The 21,967-nt window shown below is 51.4% G+C and overlaps 1 protein-coding gene across 2 annotated transcripts in view; it reads right to left on the bottom strand.

Annotated features, from left to right (window-relative positions):
* The window catches only part of LOC138643275 (microtubule-actin cross-linking factor 1, isoforms 6/7-like), a 367,371-nt gene that overhangs the window by 24,554 nt on the left and 320,850 nt on the right, over window positions 1-21,967 (bottom strand). For both annotated transcript variants that reach the window (XM_069732207.1, XM_069732208.1), the window contains 6 exons: window positions 13,396-13,555; window positions 12,946-13,143; window positions 8,431-8,556; window positions 8,210-8,353; window positions 6,966-7,154; window positions 6,657-6,768 (listed from right to left, as the gene is read on the bottom strand). In XM_069732207.1, coding sequence (XP_069588308.1) covers window positions 6,657-6,768; window positions 6,966-7,154; window positions 8,210-8,353; window positions 8,431-8,556; window positions 12,946-13,143; window positions 13,396-13,555 — 929 coding nt within the window. The remainder of the gene's footprint in view (window positions 1-6,656; window positions 6,769-6,965; window positions 7,155-8,209; window positions 8,354-8,430; window positions 8,557-12,945; window positions 13,144-13,395; window positions 13,556-21,967) is intronic.

The following is a 21,967-nucleotide window of genomic DNA, read 5'->3' as shown; positions in this document are numbered from 1 at the left end:
AGGCAGACACTGGGAGAAGGCAGACACTGGGAGAAGGCGGACACTGGGAGAAGGCGGACACTGGGGAAAGGCGGACACTGGGGGAAGGCGGACACTGGGAGAAGGCGGACACTGGGAGGTGGACACTGGGAGAAGGCGGACACTGGGAGAAGGCGGAAACTGGGGGAAGGCGGACACTGGGAGAAGGCAGAGTCTGAGAGAAGGCAGAGTAAGAGAAGGCGGAGTCTGAGAGAAGGCGGTCACTGGGAGAAGGCAGAAACTTGGAGAAGGCGGACACTGGGAGAAGGCTGATACTGGGAGAAGGCGGACACTGGGGGAAAGCGGACACTGGGGGAAGGCGGACACTGGGGAAGGCGGACACTGGGAGGAGGCGGACACTGGGAGGAGGCGGACACTGGGAGGAGGCGGACACTGGGGGAAGGCGGACACTGGGGGAAAGCGGACACTGGGGGAAGGCGGACACTGGGGAAGGCGGACACTGGGAGGAGGCGGACACTGGGAGGAGGCGGACACTGGGAGGAGGCGGACACTGGGGGAAGGCGGACACTGGGGGAAGGCGGACACTGGGAGAAGGCGGACACTGGAGAAGGCAGACACTGGGAGAAGGCGGACACTGGGTACTGGGAGACTATTGATACCGTGCGGGCCAGGAGGAGGAGGACACTGGTTATGGGGGGATGCTATGGAGAGACAGCAGACACTGAGACAATGGAAACCAGGACATGGAGGGAATCTGACTGTGGATAGTGGGGAACGATGGTTACCAGGATGTGATGGGCACCAGTATATACTTTTATTATATGGTTGTGCAGGGGTATGGGAGAAGGCGGACACTGGGAGAAGGCGGACACTGGGAGAAGGCGGACACTGACAGAAGGCGGACACTGGAAGAAGGTGGACACTGACAGAATGCGGACACTGGGAGAAGGCGGACACTGGGAGAAGGCGGACACTGGGAGAAGGCACACACTGGGAGAAGGCGCACACTGGGAGAAGGCGCACACTAAGAGAAGGCGCACACTAAGAGAAGGCGGAAACTGGGAGAAGACGCACACTAAGAGAAGGCGGACACTGGGAGAAGGTGGAGTATGGAAGAAGGCGGACACTGACAGAAGGCGTACACTGGGAAAAGGCGCACACTGAGAGAAGGCGGAGTCTGGGAGAAGGCGGAGTCTGGGAGAAGGCGGACACTGGGAGAAGGCAGACACTGGGAGAAGGCAGACACTGGGAGAAGGCGGACACTGGGAGAAGGCGGACACTGGGGGAAGGCGGACACTGGGGGAAGGCGGACACTGGGAGAAGGCGGACACTGGGAGGTGGACACTGGGAGAAGGCGGACACTGGGAGAAGGCGGAAACTGGGGGAAGGCGGACACTGGGAGAAGGCAGAGTCTGAGAGAAGGCAGAGTAAGAGAAGGCGGAGTCTGAGAGAAGGCGGTCACTGGGAGAAGGCAGAAACTTGGAGAAGGCGGACACTGGGAGAAGGCTGATACTGGGAGAAGGCGGACACTGGGGGAAGGCGGACACTGGGGGAAGGCGGACACTGGGGAAGGCGGACACTGGGAGGAGGCGGACACTGGGAGGAGGCGGACACTGGGAGGAGGCGGACACTGGGGGAAGGCGGACACTGGGGGAAGGCGGACACTGGGAGAAGGCGGACACTGGGAGAAGGCGGACACTGGGTGAAGGAGGACACTGGGTGAAGGCGGACACTGGGAGAAGGCAGACACGGGGTGAAGGTGGACACTGACAGAATGCGGGCACTGGGAGAAAACGGACACTGGGAAAAGGCGCACACTAAGAGAAGGTGCACACTAAGAGAAGGTGGACACTGGGAGAAGGCGCACACTGGGAGAAGATGCACACTAAGAGAAGGCAGACACTGGGAGAAGGTGGAGTATGGAAGAAGGCGGACACTGACAGAAGGCGTACACTGGGAAAAGGCGCACACTGAGAGAAGGCGGAGTCTGGGAGAAGGCGGAGTCTGGGAGAAGGCGGAGTCTGGGAGAAGGCGGACACTGGGAGAAGGCAGACACTGGGAGAAGGCAGACACTGGGAGAAGGCAGACACTGGGAGAAGGCGGACACTGGGGGAAGGCGGACACTGGGAGAAGGCAGAGTAAGAGAAGGCGGAATCTGAGAGAAGGCGGTCACTGGGAGAAGGCAGAAACTTGGAGAAGGCGGACACTGGGAGAAGGCTGATACTGGGAGAAGGCGGACACTGGGGGAAGGTGGACACTGGGAGAAGGCGGACACTGGGAGAAGGCGGACACTGGGTGAAGGCGGACACTGGGTGAAGGCGGACACTGGGAGAAGGCAGACACGGGGAGAAGGCGGACACTGACAGAATGCGGGCACTGGGAGAAAACGGACACTGGGAGAAGGCGCACACTAAGAGAAGGCGCACACTAAGAGAAGGTGGAGTATGGAAGAAGGCGGACACTGACAGAAGGCGTACACTGGGAAAAGGCGCAAACTGAGAGAAGGCGGAGTCTGGGAGAAGGCGGACACTGGGAGAAGGCAGACACTGGGAGAAGGCAGACACTGGGAGAAGGCGGACACTGTTGGAAGGCGGACACTGGGAGAAGGCAGAGTCTGAGAGAAGGCAGAGTAAGAGAAGGCGGAATCTGAGAGAAGGCGGTCACTGGGAGAAGGCAGAAACTTGGAGAAGGCGGACACTGGGAGAAGGCTGATACTGGGAGAAGGCGGACACTGGGAGAAGGCGGACACTGGGAGAAGGCGGACACTGGGAGAAGGCAGACACTGGGAGAAGGCAGAGACTGACAGAATGCGGACACTGGGAGAAGGCGGACACTAGGAGAAGGCGGACACTGGGAGAAGGCGCACACTAAGAGAACGCGCACACTAAGAGAAGGTGGGCACTGGGAGAAGGCGCACACTGGGAGAAGACGCACACTAAGAGAAGGCGGACACTGGGAGAAGGTGGAGTATGGAAGAAGGCGGACACTATAATAATAATAATAATTTTTATTTATATAGCGCCAACATATTCCGCAGCGCTTTACAAATTATAGAGGGGACTTGTACATACAATAGACATTACAGCATAACAGAAATACAGTTCAAAACAGATACCAAGAGGAGTGAGGGCCCTGCTCGTAAGCTTACAAACTATGAGGAAAAGGGGAGACACGAGAGGTGGATGGTAACAATTGCTATAGTTATTCGGACCAGCCATAGTGTAAGGCTTGGGTGTTCATGTAAAGCTGCATGAACCAGTTAATTAATTTTTTTTTTTTTTTTTTTTTTTTAATATAGGCCACACAGGGATCGTTAGGTTAATGCATTGAGGCGGTAGGCCAGTCTGAACAAATGAGTTTTTAGGGCACGCTGACAGAAGGCGGACACTGGGAGGAGGCGGACACTGGGAGGAGGCGGACACTGGGGGAAGGCGGACACTGGGGGAAGGCGGACACTGGGAGAAGGCGGACACTGGAGAAGGCAGACACTGGGAGAAGGCGGACACTGGGTACTGGGAGACTATTGATACCGTGCGGGCCAGGAGGAGGAGGACACTGGTTATGGGGGGATGCTATGGAGAGACAGCAGACACTGAGACAATGGAAACCAGGACATGGAGGGAATCTGACTGTGGATAGTGGGGAACGATGGTTACCAGGATGTGATGGGCACCAGTATATACTTTTATTATATGGTTGTGCAGGGGTATGGGAGAAGGCGGACACTGGGAGAAGGCGGACACTGGGAGAAGGCGGACACTGACAGAAGGCGGACACTGGAAGAAGGTGGACACTGACAGAATGCGGACACTGGGAGAAGGCGGACACTGGGAGAAGGCGGACACTGGGAGAAGGCACACACTGGGAGAAGGCGCACACTGGGAGAAGGCGCACACTAAGAGAAGGCGCACACTAAGAGAAGGCGGAAACTGGGAGAAGACGCACACTAAGAGAAGGCGGACACTGGGAGAAGGTGGAGTATGGAAGAAGGCGGACACTGACAGAAGGCGTACACTGGGAAAAGGCGCACACTGAGAGAAGGCGGAGTCTGGGAGAAGGCGGAGTCTGGGAGAAGGCGGACACTGGGAGAAGGCAGACACTGGGAGAAGGCAGACACTGGGAGAAGGCAGACACTGGGAGAAGGCGGACACTGGGGGAAGGCGGACACTGGGGGAAGGCGGACACTGGGAGAAGGCGGACACTGGGAGGTGGACACTGGGAGAAGGCGGACACTGGGAGAAGGCGGAAACTGGGGGAAGGCGGACACTGGGAGAAGGCAGAGTCTGAGAGAAGGCAGAGTAAGAGAAGGCGGAGTCTGAGAGAAGGCGGTCACTGGGAGAAGGCAGAAACTTGGAGAAGGCGGACACTGGGAGAAGGCTGATACTGGGAGAAGGCGGACACTGGGGGAAGGCGGACACTGGGGGAAGGCGGACACTGGGGAAGGCGGACACTGGGAGGAGGCGGACACTGGGAGGAGGCGGACACTGGGAGGAGGCGGACACTGGGGGAAGGCGGACACTGGGGGAAGGCGGACACTGGGAGAAGGCGGACACTGGAGAAGGCAGACACTGGGAGAAGGCAGAGACTGACAGAATGCGGACACTGGGAGAAGGCGGACACTAGGAGAAGGCGGACACTGGGAGAAGGCGCACACTAAGAGAACGCGCACACTAAGAGAAGGTGGGCACTGGGAGAAGGCGCACACTGGGAGAAGACGCACACTAAGAGAAGGCGGACACTGGGAGGAGGTGGAGTATGGAAGAAGGCGGACACTGACAGAAGGCGTACACTGGGAAAAGGCGCACACTGAGAGAAGGCGGAGTCTGGGAGAAGGCGGAGTCTGGGAGAAGGCGGACACTGGGAGAAGGCAGACACTGGGAGAAGGCAGACACTGGGAGAAGGCAGACACTGGGAGAAGGCGGACACTGGGAGAAGGCGGACACTGGGGGAAGGCGGACACTGGGGAAGGCGGACACTGGGAGAAGGCGGACACTGGGAGGTGGACACTGGGAGAAGGCGGACACTGGGAGAAGGCGGAAACTGGGGGAAGGCGGACACTGGGAGAAGGCAGAGTCTGAGAGAAGGCAGAGTAAGAGAAGGCGGAGTCTGAGAGAAGGCGGTCACTGGGAGAAGGCAGAAACTTGGAGAAGGCGGACACTGGGAGAAGGCTGATACTGGGAGAAGGCGGACACTGGGGGAAGGCGGACACTGGGGAAGGCGGACACTGGGAGGAGGCGGACACTGGGAGGAGGTGGACACTGGGAGGAGGCGGACACTGGGGGAAGGCGGACACTGGGGGAAGGCGGACACTGGGAGAAGGCGGACACTGGAGAAGGCAGACACTGGGAGAAGGCGGACACTGGGTACTGGGAGACTATTGATACCGTGCGGGCCAGGAGGAGGAGGACACTAGTTATGGGGGGATGCTATGGAGAGACAGCAGACACTGAGACAATGGAAACCAGGACATGGAGGGAATCTGACTGTGGATAGTGGGGAACGATGGTTACCAGGATGTGATGGGCACCAGTATATACTTTTATTATATGGTTGTGCAGGGGTATGGGAGAAGGCGGACACTGGGAGAAGGCGGACACTGGGAGAAGGCGGACACTGACAGAAGGCGGACACTGGAAGAAGGTGGACACTGACAGAATGCGGACACTGGGAGAAGGCGGACACTGGGAGAAGGCGGACACTGGGAGAAGGCACACACTGGGAGAAGGCGCACACTGGGAGAAGGCGCACACTAAGAGAAGGCGCACACTAAGAGAAGGCGGAAACTGGGAGAAGACGCACACTAAGAGAAGGCGGACACTGGGAGAAGGTGGAGTATGGAAGAAGGCAGACACTGACAGAAGGCGTACACTGGGAAAAGACGCACACTGAGAGAAGGCGGAGTCTGGGAGAAGGCGGATTCTGGGAGAAGGTGGACACTGGGAGAAGGCAGACACTGGGAGAAGGCTGACACTGGGAGAAGGTGGACACTGGGGGAAAGCGGACACTGGGAGAAGGCGGAGTCTGAGAGAAGGCGGTCACTGGGAGAAGGCAGAAACTTGGAGAAGGCGGACACTGGGAGAAGGCTGATACTGGGAGAAGGCGGACACTGGGGGAAGGCGGACACGGAGAAGGTGGACACTGGGAGGAGGTGGACACTGGGAGGAGGCGGACACTGGGGGAAGGCGGACACTGGGGGAAGGCGGACACTGGGAGAAGGCGGACACTGGAGAAGGCAGACACTGGGAGAAGGCAGACACTGGGTACTGGGAGACTATTGATACCGTGCGGGCCAGGAGGAGGAGGACACTGGTTATGGGGGGATGCTATGGAGAGACAGCAGACACTGAGACACCGGAAACCAGGACATGGAGGGCATCTGACTGTGGATAGTGGGGAACGATGGTTACCAGGATGTGATGGGCACCAGTATATACTTTTATTATATGGTTGTGCAGGGGCTCAGGTGACAGACTCGGATTCGGAGCTTGTAGGGTCAGGGTGGGCTGCAGTGCCAGTAAGGTCAGGATGGGGCGTAGTCCCAGCAGGGTCAGGGTGGGGCACGGTGCCAGTAGGGTCAGGGTGGGCTGACATGCCAGTAAGGTTAGGGTGAGGCGTGCTGCCAATAGGGTCAAGGAGGGGCGCGGTGCCAGTAGGATCAGGCTGGGCCGCTAACTCACTTGCTGATGTCTTCCGTGAGGTTGTGGCTCTCAGATCTACGATTTTACGCTTACAGCTCTTGGTGACCTTCTCCACCTCCGGCTCTTTCCGGTTCAGCTCCTCCATAAACACCTGAAAAGACCGATCACATATGACGTGGCAGTGGCACCGGGAAGAAAAAGGAGGACAAGTGGCTGCTGGGCTCCACTTATCGCCTCTTCCCATGCTGATCCTCCACAACAGATGTTGGGTGAGAAGGCGTCATGTGCTCTATGGCACAGGGAGGGACCACCACATTGGCTGATAGAGCGGTGTATGAGGAGCCGTACCGAGTGCTGCGCTATGAGATCCTGCACGGCCGACATCTCCTCGGTGAGGGGCTCCTGATCCCGTAAACCTAGAGCTTCCTCGGCCGCTGTGATCCAGTCCATCAGTCGGGTGACTTCCTCCCGCTCAGTGGCCAGAGACTGGATCTGAGCCTCAATGCGCTCTCCTTGCTGCCGAGCCCAGGACGTCACCTGCAGACACCGAGGGCACTGACGGTCAAAACCAGCTGACAGCAGCACCCGTAGTCTTAGAACTACCCTGCCCCCGCCGGTCCTGCACATTACACCACTCCAGCTCATCCTGAACAATACACGGCCCCGTGGGTCCTGCCCATTACACCGCCTCCACTGGTCCTGGCCATTACAGCGCCCCAGCGGGTCCTGCCCCTTACACTGCCCCCATGGGTCCCCCCCGTTCTGCCCATTACACCGCCCCCGCAGGTCCCCCCCGTCCTGCACATTATACTGCCCCCTTCAGTCCTGCCCATTACACCTGCCCTGTGGGTCCCCATCCATCCTGCCTATTACATTGCCCCCATGGGTCCCCACCCATCCTACCCATTATACCTCCCCCATGGGTCCCCGCCCATCCTACCCATTATACCTCCCCCATGGGTCCCAGCCCATCCTGCCCATTATACCTCCCCCATGGGTCCCAGCCTGTCCTGCCCATTACACTACCCCCATGGGTCCCCGCCATCCTGCCCATTATACCTCCCCCATGGGTCCCAGCCCGTCATGCCCATTACACCGGCCCCATGGGTCCCCACCCGTCCTGCCCATTATACCTCCCCCATGGGTCCCCACCCGTCCTGCCCATTATACCTCCCCCATGGGTCCCAGCCTGTCCTGCCCATTACACCACCCCCATGGGTCCCCGCCATCCTGCCCATTATACCTCCCCCATGGGTCCCAGCCCGCCATGCCCATTATACCTCCCCCATGGGTCCCCACCCGTCCTGCCCATTATACCTCCCCCATGGGTCCCAGCCTGTCCAGCCCATTACACCACCCCCATGGGTCCCCGCCATCCTGCCCATTATACCTCCCCCATGGGTCCCAGCCCGTCATGCCCATTATACCTCCCCCATGGGTCCCAGCCTGTCCTGCCCATTATACCTCCCCCATGGGTCCCAGCCTGTCCTGCCCATTACACCGCCTCCATCGGTTCCCGTCCGTCCTGCCCATTACACCGCCCCCATTGGCCCCCGCCCGTCCTGCCCATTACACCGCCGGCCCGCACTCACCTCCTGGTAGCGGGTCTTGCTGATGTTCAGCCAGGACTTGATGGTGATGATGGAGTCGGGGTGACAGGCGGACAGGATCTCCTGCCCCAGGGACACAATGCACTCCAGCGCCATCTGCTGACACTGCAGGGTGTTCATCAGCTCCTGGACATGAGGACAACATTATTTATGGTCACACGGGGGCCACACATCACAAGGGGTCCGGGGCCACATGCACCCACCTGCTGCTGTGTCTGACACTCCTGCAGCGCCTGCTCCTCCTCGGGAATCACCCCGCACTTCAGGGTCCGCTCAGACACATGCAGACCCTCCAGGAAAGAAGTCACCAGAGTGTGGAACTCCTGCGCCTGTGCCAGGGAAACCCCAAACATCAGAGTAATAGTCCTGATAACCCGCCTGTATATAGTGAGAGGTTGTCAGCCCCGCCCCCGTTACTGAGAACCAACCTATATATATGTGTGAGGTTGTCAGCCCCACCCCCTATTACTGACAACCAGCCTATATATAATGTGTGAGAGGTTGTCAGCCCCGCCCCTTCTTACTGACAACCAGCCAGTATACAGTGTGTGAGAGGTTGTCAGCCCCACCCCCCATTACTGACAACCAGTCTGTATACAGTGTGTGAGAGGTTGTCAGCCCCGCCCCTTCTTACTGACAACCAGCCTATGTACAGTGTGTGAGAGGTTGTCAGCCCCGCCCGTTACTGACAACTAGCCTATAGTGTGTGAGGTTGTCAGCCCCGCCCCTTCTTACTGACAACCAGCCTATGTACAGTGTGTGAAGTTGTCAGCCCCGCCTCCATTACTGACAAGCAGCCTGTATACAGTGTGAGAGGTTGTCAGCCCCTCCCCTCTTACTGACAACCAGCCTATATACAGTGTGTGAGGTTGTCAGCCCCGCCTCCATTACTGACAACCCACCTATATATAGTCAGAGGTTGTCAGCCCCGCCCCCTATTACTGACAACCTGCCTATATATAATGTGAGAGGTTGTCAGCCCTGCCCCCTATTACTGACAACCCGCTTATATTTAGTGAGAGGTTGTCAGCCCCGCCCCCTATTACTGACAACCTGCCTATATATAATGTGTGAGAGGATGTCAGCCCTGCCCCCTCTTACTGACAACCAGCCAGTATACAGTGTGTGAGAGGTTGTCAGCCCCACCCGTTACTGACAACTAACCTATAGTGTGTGAGGTTGTCAGCCCCACCCCCTCTTACTGACAATCAGCCTGTATACAGTGTGAGAGGTTGTCAGCCCCGCCCCTCTTACTGACAACCAGCCTATGTACAGTGTGTGAGAGGTTGTCAGCCCCGCCTCCATTACTGACAACCCACCTATATATAGACAGAGGTTTTCAGCCCCGCCCCCTCTTACTAACAACCAGCCTGTATACAGTGTGTGAGGTTGTCAGCCCCGCTCCTCTTACTGACAACCAGCCTGTGTACAGTGTGTGAGGTTGTCAGCCCCGCCCCCTCTTACTGACAACCAGCCTGTATACAGTGTGTGAGGTTGTCAGCCCCGCCCCTCTTACTGACAACTAGCCTATATACAGTGTGTGAGGTTGTCAGCCCCGCCTCCATTACTGACAACCCGCCTATATATAGTCAGAGGTTTTCAGCCCGGCCCCCTCTTACTAACAACCAGCCTGTATACAGTGTGTGAGGTTGTCAGCCCCGCCCCCTCTTACTAACAACCAGCCTGTATACAGTGTGAGAGGTTGTCAGCCCCGCCCCTTCTTACTAACAACCAGCCTGTACACAGTGTGTGAGGTTGTCAGCCCCTCCCCCTTCTTACTGACAAGCAGCCTGTATACAGTGTGTGAGAGGTTGTCAGCCCCGCCCCCTCTTACTAACAACCAGCCTATATACAGTGCGTGAGGTTGTCAGCCCCGCCCCCTCTTACTGACAACCAGCCTATATACAGTGTGTGAGGTTGTCAGCCCCGCCCCTCTTACTAACAACCAGCCTGTATACAGTGTGTGAGGTTGTCAGCCCCGCCCCCTCTTACTGACAACCTGCCTATATATAATGTGTGAGAGGATGTCAGCCCTGCCCCCTCTTACTGACAACCAGCCAGTATACAGTGTGTGAGAGGTTGTCAGCCCCACCCGTTACTGACAACTAACCTATAGTGTGTGAGGTTGTCAGCCCCACCCCCTCTTACTGACAATCAGCCTGTATACAGTGTGAGAAGTTGTCAGCCCCGCCCCTCTTACTGACAACCAGCCTATGTACAGTGTGTGAGAGGTTGTCAGCCCCGCCTCCATTACTGACAACCCACCTATATATAGACAGAGGTTTTCAGCCCCGCCCCCTCTTACTAACAACCAGCCTGTATACAGTGTGTGAGGTTGTCAGCCCCGCTCCTCTTACTGACAACCAGCCTGTGTACAGTGTGTGAGGTTGTCAGCCCCGCTCCTCTTACTGACAACCAGCCTGTGTACAGTGTGTGAGGTTGTCAGCCCCGCCCCCTCTTACTGACAACCAGCCTGTATACAGTGTGTGAGGTTGTCAGCCCCGCCCCTCTTACTGACAACTAGCCTATATACAGTGTGTGAGGTTGTCAGCCCCGCCTCCATTACTGACAACCCGCCTATATATAGTCAGAGGTTTTCAGCCCGGCCCCCTCTTACTAACAACCAGCCTGTATACAGTGTGTGAGGTTGTCAGCCCCGCCCCCTCTTACTAACAACCAGCCTGTATACAGTGTGAGAGGTTGTCAGCCCCGCCCCTTCTTACTAACAACCAGCCTGTACACAGTGTGTGAGGTTGTCAGCCCCTCCCCCTTCTTACTGACAAGCAGCCTGTATACAGTGTGTGAGAGGTTGTCAGCCCCGCCCCCTCTTACTAACAACCAGCCTATATACAGTGCGTGAGGTTGTCAGCCCCGCCCCCTCTTACTGACAACCAGCCTATATACAGTGTGTGAGGTTGTCAGCCCCGCCCCTCTTACTAACAACCAGCCTGTATACAGTGTGTGAGGTTGTCAGCCCCGCCCCCTCTTACTGACAACCAGCCTATATACAGTGTGTGAGGTTGTCAGCCCCGCCCCCTCTTACTGACAAGCAGCCTGTATACAGTGTGTGAGGTTGTCAGCCCCGCCCCCTCTTACTAACAACCAGCCTATACAGTGTGTGAGGTTGTCAGCCCCGCCCCTCTTACTGACAACCAGCCTGTATACAGTGTGTGAGGTTGTCAGCCCCGCCCCTCTTACTGACAACCAGCCTATATACAGTGTGTGAGGTTGTCAGCCCCGCCCCCTCTTACTAACAACCAGCCTGTATACAGTGTGTGAGGTTGTCAGCCCCGCCCCTTCTTACTAACAACCAGCCTGTACACAGTGTGTGAGGTTGTCAGCCCCTCCCCCTTCTTACTGACAAGCAGCCTGTATACAGTGTGTGAGAGGTTGTCAGCCCCGCCCCCTCTTACTAACAACCAGCCTGTACACAGTGTGTGAGGTTGTCAGCCCCTCCCCCTTCTTACTGACAAGCAGCCTGTATACAGTGTGTGAGGTTGTCAGCCCCGCCCCCTCTTACTAACAACCAGCCTGTACACAGTGTGTGAGGTTGTCAGCCCCGCCCCCTCTTACTGACAACCAGCCTGTATACAGTGTGAGAGGTTGTCAGCCCCGCCCCCTCTTACTGACAACCAGCCTGTATACAGTGTGTGAGGTTGTCAGCCCCGCCCCCTCTTACTGACAACCAGCCTGTATACAGTGTGAGAGGTTGTCAGCCCCGCCCCTTCTTACTAACAACCAGCCTGTACACAGTGTGTGAGGTTGTCAGCCCCTCCCCCTTCTTACTGACAAGCAGCCTGTATACAGTGTGTGAGAGGTTGTCAGCCCCGCCCCCTCCTACTGACAACCAGCCTATATACAGTGTGTGAGGTTGTCAGCCCCGCCCCTCTTACTAACAACCAGCCTGTATACAGTGTGTGAGGTTGTCAGCCCCGCCCCCTCTTACTAACAACCAGCCTATACAGTGTGTGAGGTTGTCAGCCCCGCCCCTCTTACTGACAACCAGCCTATATACAGTGTGTGAGGTTGTCAGCCCCGCCCCCTCTTACTAACAACCAGCCTGTATACAGTGTGTGAGGTTGTCAGCCCCGCCCCTCTTACTGACAACCCGCCTATATACAGTGTGTGAGAGGTTGTCAGCCCCGCCCCCTCTTACTGACAAGCAGCCTATATACAGTGTGTGAGGTTGTCAGCCCCGCCCCTCTTACTGACAACCAGCCTATATATAGTCAGAGGTTGTCAGCCCCGCCCCTCTTACTGACAAGCAGCCTATATACAGTGTGTGAGGTTGTCAGCCCCGCCCCTCTTACTGACAACCAGCCTATATATAGTCAGAGGTTGTCAGCCCCGCCCCTCTTACTGACAAGCAGCCTATATACAGTGTGTGAGGTTGTCAGCCCCGCCCCTCTTACTGACAAGCAGCCTATATACAGTGTGTGAGGTTGTCAGCCCCGCCCCTCTTACTGACAACCAGCCTGTATACAGTGTGTGAGGTTGTCAGCCCCGCCCCTCTTACTGACAACCCGCCTATATATAGTCAGAGGTTGTCAGCCCCGCCCCTCTTACTGACAAGCAGCCTATATACAGTGTGTGAGGTTGTCAGCCCCGCCCCTTCTTACTGACAACCAGCCTGTATACAGTGTGTGAGAGGTTGCAGTCTTGCTGACTCTTGGGGGCTGACAGGTATATGATGGGGTCCCCTCGACCCCCGCACTGACCTGTCGCAGGGAGGCCTCCAGTTTGGCCTGCTTGCTGACAGACAGCTGACACACGAGGTCCCAGCGGTGGCTGAGCTCCTCCATCTGCCTCTGCAGCCAGTGAGAGTCCGTCCCGACGCCTCCCCTGCTCAGGTCCCGGACGGAGTGTCTGAGGGTCTTCATGGAGCCAGCTCGCTTCCCCAGCTCTTTCTGGAAAGTCTGGACAGACATCAGGCTATAGTGAGATACAGCACTTTCTACATCGGCCACTAGGTGTCAGCAGAGAGCTTATGAGCTGAGTCTCAATTCTCAGCATGCTGCAAAGATGGACATAATCAGCAGTGTCAGTGTGCCCATAGTGTGCACAGAGTGTGCACCCTGCCTAATTCTGGAGGGCATATTACAATCTATAGCTGACACCCTCTACATTCAGGCAGAACAACGCTCATAAAGGCGCCCTCCTGTGCTCACCTTGTGTTTCTCTAGCAGGTCGGCGACTAGATCTCTGTCCCCCGCTAGCGGCATTTCCTCTGAGAGCTGTGGCTCCGCTCTGTACAGCCAGTCCATGAGCGCCTGTAGGGCATCTGTAAACTTCCCAGAGAACAGGAGCGACTCCTCAAGCTTCTGCTGCCTGGAGGGCGACATCATGGTCACATAACGGGTGAAACAACATATATTATAATGTATGGTAATACAGGGGTGGGCAGGCCTGTGGAGCAGGGAAGTCAACCCTCCACAAGTCTTTGGTCTAAATAAATGAACCTGGGGTTGGAAGTTCCCTCAGACTTTGTTATATACCACCTTGTGTCATGTTTTATTATGCGTTACATATACAAGCCATAAGGCTGGTTCTGTAGCTATGTAATCCAATATAAAAACTAAATGAGAAAATCCCCTGAAGTAAATAGTAATAGCACATGTACAGTAGATACAGAACCATTTTTACTACAAAGATACAGGAACAGAAAACTCTTTACTATATAGATACAGGAACAGAACAATCCTTACTATATAGATACAGGAACAGAATAATCCTTACTATAACCTGCAGATACAGAGCAATTCTTACTATATAGATATAAAAACAGAAAAATTCATATTATATAAATACAGAACAGCACCATTTTTACCATATAGAACAAAACTGTTCTTACTATATAGAAACAGAACCATTGTTACCATACAGACACAGTGTGAAACCATTTTACTGTATAGATACAGAACCATTGTTACCATACAGACACAGTGTAAAACCATTTTACTGTATAGATACAGAACCATTGTTACCATACAGACACAGGCTAGAACCATTTTACTATATAGATACAGAACCATAAAGATACAGAACCATTGTTACCATACAGACTCAGCGTAGAACCATTTTACCGTAAGATACAGAACCATTGTTATCATACAGACACAGCGTAGAACCATTTTACCATATAGATACAGAACCATTGTTATCATACAGACTCAGCATAGAACCATTTTACCATATAGATACAGAACCATTGTTACCATACAGACACAGCGTAGAACCATTTTACCATAAAGATACAGAACCATAAAGATACAGAACTATTGTTACCATACAGACTCAGCATAGAACCATATTACCATATAGATACAGAACCATTGTTACCGTACAGACACAGCGTAGAACCATTTTACCATAAAGATACAGAACCATAAAGATACAGAACCATTGTTACCATAAAGATACAGAACCATTGTTACCGTACAGACACAGCGTAGAACCATTTTACCATAAAGATACAGAACCATAAAGATACAGAACCATTGTTACCATAAAGACACAGAACCATTGTTACCGTACAGACACAGCGTAGAACCATTTTACCATAAAGATACAGAACTATAAAGATACAGAACCATTGTTACCATAAAGATACAGAACCATTGTTACCATACAGACACAGCGTAGAACCATTTTACCATAAAGATACAGAACCATTGTTACCGTACAGACACAGCGTAGAACCATTTTACCATAAAGATACAGAACCATTGTTACCATAAAGATACAGAACCATTGTTACCGTACAGACACAGCGTAGAACCATTTTACCGTAAAGATACAGAACCATTGTTACTATAAAGATACAGAACCATTGTTACCGTACAGACACAGCGTAGAACCATTTTACCATAAAGATACAGAACCATAAAGATACAGAACTATTGTTACCATAAAGATACAGAACCATTGTTACCATACAGACACAGCGTAGAACCATTTTACCATAAAGATACAGAACCATAAAGATACAGAACCATTGGTACCATAAAGACACAGAACCATTGTTACCGTACAGACACAGCGTAGAACCATTTTACCATAAAGATACAGAACCATAAAGATACAGAACCATTGTTACCATAAAGACACAGAACCATTGTTACCGTACAGACACAGCGTAGAACCATTTTACCATAAAGATACAGAACCATAAAGATACAGAACCATTGTTACCATAAAGATACAGAACCATTGTTACCATACAGACACAGCGTAGAACCATTTTACCATAAAGATACAGAACCATTGTTACCGTACAGACACAGCGTAGAACCATTTTACCATAAAGATACAGAACCATTGTTACCATAAAGATACAGAACCATTGTTACCGTACAGACACAGCGTAGAACTATTTTACCGTAAAGATACAGAACCATTGTTACTATAAAGATACAGAACCATTGTTACCGTACAGACACAGCGTAGAACCATTTTACCATAAAGATACAGAACCATAAAGATACAGAACTATTGTTACCATAAAGATACAGAACCATTGTTACCATACAGACACAGCGTAGAACCATTTTACCATAAAGATACAGAACCATAAAGATACAGAACCATTGGTACCATAAAGACACAGAACCATTGTTACCGTACAGACACAGCGTAGAACCATTTTACCATAAAGATACAGAACCATAAAGATACAGAACCATTGTTACCATAAAGACACAGAACCATTGTTACCGTACAGACACAGCGTAGAACCATTTTACCATAAAGATACAGAACCATTGTTACCGTACAGACACAGCGTAGAACCATTTTACCGTAAAGATACAGAACCATAAAGATACAGAACCATTGTTACCATAAAGATACAGAACCATTGTTACCATACAGACACAGTGTAGAACCATTTTACCATAAAGATACAGAACCATTGTTACCATAAAGATACAGAACCATTGTTACCATACAGACACAGCGTAGAACCATTTTACCATAAAGATACAGAACCATTGTTATCATACAGACACAGCGTAGAACCATTTTACCATAAAGATACAGAACCATAAAGATACAGAACCATTGTTACCATAAAGATACAGAACCATTGTTACCGTACAGACACAGCGTAGAACCATTTTACCGTAAATATACAGAACCATTGTTACCATACAGACACAGCGTAGAACCATTCTACTATATAGATACAGAACCATTGTTATCATACAGACACAGCGTAGAACCATTTTACTATATAGATACAGAACCATTGTTACCGTACAGACACAGCGTAGAACCATTTTACCATAAAGATACAGAACCATTGTTATCATACAGACACAGCGTAGAACAATTTTACCGTAAAGATACAGAACCATTGTTATCATACAGACACAGCGTAGAACCATTGTTATCATACAGACACAGCGTAGAACCATTTTACTATATAGATACAGAACCATTGTTACCGTACAGACACAGCGTAGAACCATTTTACCATAAAGATACAGAACCATTGTTACCATACAGACACAGCGTAGAACCATTTTACCATAAAGATACAGAACCATTGTTATCATACAGACACAGCGTAGAACCATTTTACTATATAGATACAGAACCATTGTTACCGTACAGACACAGCGTAGAACCATTGTTATCATACAGACACAGCGTAGAACCATTTTACTATATAGATACAGAACCATTGTTACCATACAGACACAGCGTAGAACCATTTTACTATATAGATACAGAACCATTGTTACCATACAGACACAGCGTAGAACCATTTTACTATATAGATACAGAACCATTGTTACCATACAGACACAGCGTAGAACCATTTTACCATAAAGATACAGAACCATTGTTATCATACAGACACAGCGTAGAACCATTTTACCGTAAAGATACAGAACCATTGTTATCATACAGACACAGCGTAGAACCATTGTTATCATACAGACACAGCGTAGAACCATTTTACTATATAGATACAGAACCATTGTTACCGTACAGACACAGCGTAGAACCATTTTACCATAAAGATACAGAACCATTGTTACCATACAGACACAGCGTAGAACCATTTTACCATAAAGATACAGAACCATTGTTACCATACAGACACAGCGTAGAACCATTTTACTATATAGATACAGAACCATTGTTACCATACAGACACAGCGTAGAACCATTTTACCGTAAAGATACAGAACCATTGTTATCATACAGACACAGCGTAGAACCATTTTACTATATAGATACAGAACCATTGTTACCATACAGACACAGCGTAGAACCATTTTACCATAAAGATACAGAACCATTGTTATCATACAGACACAGCGTAGAACCATTTTACTATATAGATACAGAACCATTGTTATCATACAGACACAGCGTAGAACCATTTTACTATATAGATACAGAACCATTGTTACCGTACAGACACAGCGTAGAACCATTTTACTATATAGATACAGAACCATTGTTACCATACAGACACAGCGTAGAACCATTTTACCATAAAGATACAGAACCATTGTTACCATACAGACACAGCGTAGAACCATTTTACTATATAGATACAGAACCATTGTTACCATACAGACACAGCGTAGAGCCATTTTACCGTAAAGATACAGAACCATTGTTATCATACAGACACAGCGTAGAACCATTTTACCATATAGATACAGAACCATTGTTACCATACAGACACAGCGTAGAACCATTTTACTATATAGATACAGAACCATTGTTACCATACAGACACAGCGTAGAGCCATTTTACCGTAAAGATACAGAACCATTGTTATCATACAGACACAGCGTAGAACCATTTTACTATATAGATACAGAACCATTGTTACCATACAGACACAGCGTAGAACCATTTTACCATAAAGATACAGAACCATTGTTATCATACAGACACAGCGTAGAACCATTTTCTATATAGATACAGAACCATTGTTACCATACAGACACAGCGTAGAACCATTTTACCATAAAGATACAGAACCATTGTTACCATACAGACACAGCGTAGAACCATTTTACCATATAGATACAGAACCATTGTTACCATACAGACACAGCGTAGAACCATTTTACCATAAAGATACAGAACCATTGTTACCATACAGACACAGCGTAGAACCATTTTACTATATAGATACAGAACCATTGTTACCATACAGACACAGCGTAGAACCATTTTACCGTAAAGATACAGAACCATTGTTACCATCCAGACACAGCGTAGAACCATTTTACTATATAGATACAGAACCATTGTTACCGTACAGACACATCGTAGAACCATTTTACTATATAGATACAGAACCATTGTTATCATACAGACACAGCGTAGAACCATTTTACTATATAGATACAGAACCATTGTTACCATACAGACACAGCTGTCACGATTCCCCTGACCGCTGTCACCACTGGGTCAGGATTCACACCGTGACCGTCACCCCTACGTCACGGATCAGGGTGACTTTAGGCCAACAGACGGCTATCACATGTGCAGGGGGCTTATCTTAGTTATCCCTCCACTGCTAACAATGTGATGAAAAACCACACACAAGGCTATTGACCTCTTAGTTTACAGCAGGGGCTTATTCTAGGTATCCCACTGCTTTTCTATATACCACGAACTGCAGGGATTTATGTATATCCCGCTTACAGTTCCACTTAACACTTGCAGCTCTCTGGCGCCCCCCTTACTCTCAGGTCAGATTAGGTACTGCACCCTGGGTAATTAGTCGCCAGAAAGGCTGCCTGCTATGTACTGGCTATTGGGCACGCTGCAGCGACGCGATAACTACTCCCACACAGGCAGGAACAATAATTATCAAACCCGCAGTTGCTTCAGCATAATCCAACCGTCAGCACACTTTCGCTGCCACCAGCTTCGATTAAACGGGTCCGAAGCTAACCCAACTCAACAGTAACAGTAGCGAATTTTCCCTTCAAGAGACTTAGGGTACAGTTTAGAGCAGGAGAACGAACTAATATATAATAGTATATCCCATTCAAAATAACTAGGCAGTGCCTTATCAAAAATAGTTTATAAAGATGTTATACATGAGACAATTGCAAATATGTACAAGGGTAATTATAACATAAAGGGAATAAATGAGAAAAGATAACACTCACATATTAAAAGCATTGCAGGCATCCAGGCTAGTGCAGTTTCCATACATCCCAGTCCATGGGATGTACCAGCTCTTCCAGGACAATAGGACAAAGTAGTCCAGAAGGAGAAATCAGCAAAAAGTGACTCCTCAGAGCCTGCCAGACACTTAAAACATTAAGGCTGTGACATCACAGAAAGGCTGGCTTATCCAGACCCTCCTCTCTCTCTACATTCTGCCTAAACTTTAAACTATTCTCTCTAATTTCTATAACTTCACTACAAAACATGACAGAGTCATACCAAACCCATAATTCATCTCGGATTAACGTGAGCATTCTAATGAGATCAAATATGTCCTATCTGGGATACATATTTACAGAGAAAACCCTACTTCTTTACCAGATGGAGTTAGAAACTCGTGTTTCGCGGGTTGTGTAGATACACCGAGTGAGAATAAAAATATATATTTTCGTATTTCTAGCTTAAATCGTTTGCCTAATATCTAACAAAAACTAAACAAAGAATCTTTCATGAATTTTTGGAGCCATTTTTCCTGTTCTAGCTGGACAAGAGCTTACACAGGAAATGCCAGTCGTAAATTCCGTTCGGCCATAAAACTTCTAACCCCCACACTCTCTGAGAAGGAAAGCCAGGAATTTGCAGCTACAAACTGTTACTCCAAGAAGGGGGGCTTAGCCCACACAGGCTAGAGAACTACTTATGATATTTCATACCATATCGTGACACCTCCCCCTTTTGGTGTGCGCTAGGGAGGCAGTACCCCACGGTATGCCTCCATGGGCACCTCAGTAGGTTCACCCTGGCGGGAGAGTCCATCTGCATTCCCATGCTCTTTGCCCGTTTTATGTTCAATGGTGAAGTCAAACTGCTGAAGGGCAAGGCTCCAGCGTAGCAACCTGCCGTTGGTTCCACACATGGCGTTTAGCCAGCGAAGAGGGTTGTGGTCGGTCACCACAGTGAAAGCGTGACCATACAAGTAGGGCTGCAAGCGCTGCAGGGCCCAGACTATGGCCAGGCACTCCTTCTCAATTGTGGAGTAGGCCACTTCCCTCGGCAAAAGTTTCCGGCTCAGGTATAAAACGGGGTGCTCTTGGTCCTCCGAGTCAACCTGGCTGAGCACAGCACCAAGGCCAAACTCGCTGGCGTCGGTCTGCACCAAGAACGGTCGACTGCTGTCGACTGCTTTCAACACAGGGGCGTTGCACAGTGCGGTTTTCAACGCCTGGAAGGCCCCCTCACAGCCATCTGTCCAGTTGACAATGTGAGGTAGCTTCTTCCTGGTGAGGTCCGTCAAAGGTTTTGCCAGGCTACTATAGTGCTTTACGAAGCGCCTATAGTACCCTGCAGTGCCCAAGAAGGACATCACCTGTTTCTTGGTCACGGGAGTGGGCCAGTTCACGATCACTCCCACTTTGTCAGGCTCTGGCTTCAGGGTGTTCCCGCCTACCCGGTGCCCCAGGTAGTGAACCTCCCTCATGCCCATCTGACACTTTCCCGGCTTGATAGTCAGTCCTGCTTGGTGAATTCGCCTGAGCACCTCCTCGAGATGCTGCAGGTGTTCCTTCCAGGTGGGACTGAAGATGGCAATGTCATCCAAGTACGCCACGGCGTACGTCTCCAGTCCCTGAAGCAGGAGGTTGACCATCCGCTGGAAAGTGGCAGGGGCATTCTTCATGCCGAAGGGCATGACCGTGGACTCGTACAGTCCAAAGGGTGTGATAAAGGCGGACTTTTCCTGCGCCTCGGGGCTCAGGGGAATCTGCCAGTATCCTCGACTCAGATCCATTATTGTTAGGTACTCTGCGCCAGCTAACTTCTCAAGCAGCTCCTCCATGCGCGGCATTGGGTGCGCATCCGAGGCTGTGATGGCGTTGAGCCCCCTGTAGTCCACGCAGAACCGGGTGGTCCGGTCCTTCTTTGGCACGAGAACTACAGGTGATGCCCACGCGCTCTTTGACCGTCGAATCACCCCCAGCTGTAACATCTCATCGATCTCTTGGCGCATAGTCTGCTGCACCTGGTCAGAGATTCGATAGGGTGTTCGCCGTAGTGGGGCGTGATTCCCGGTGTCCACCTCGTGGACTGCTAACTCAGTCCTCCCAGGTCGGTTGGAGAATACGACCCGGAAGGGTTCCAGTGTGGTTTGCAACTGCACCCGCTGGGGTTCAGTTAACAAGGCGCTTACCTCCACATCCTCGATGGACCCATTGGCCTTGGCTTGGGCCAGCAAGTCCAGGAGGGTGTCTTCCTCCCCGTCTTCGGGTAAGCTGCAGACCGGTAGGACGAAAGGTTCACGTTCGTGATGAGCCTTCATCATGTTGACGTGAAAGGCCTTTCGCCTACCCTGAGCGTGGTCAAGCGTGACCACGTAAGTGACCGGGTTGAGCTGTTGGTGGACGACGTACGGTCCCTCCCAGGCTGCCTGAAGCTTATCCGTTGGTACGGGGACCAGCACCCACACCTTTTGACCCACGTGGTAGGTCCGCTCCCGGGCGTTCTGGTCGTACCAGTGCTTCTGATCAGCCTGAGCCTGCGTCATGTTGTCATGCACCAACTGCGTCAAGGTCTGCATCTTGTCACGGAAGCGC

This window comes from Ranitomeya imitator, chromosome 6 (assembly GCF_032444005.1).
Source record: "Ranitomeya imitator isolate aRanImi1 chromosome 6, aRanImi1.pri, whole genome shotgun sequence".
NCBI classification, from domain to species: Eukaryota; Metazoa; Chordata; class Amphibia; order Anura; family Dendrobatidae; genus Ranitomeya; species Ranitomeya imitator.
Note: the sequence above shows the minus strand (reverse complement) of the source record. Positions and strands in the feature narration are given on the sequence as shown.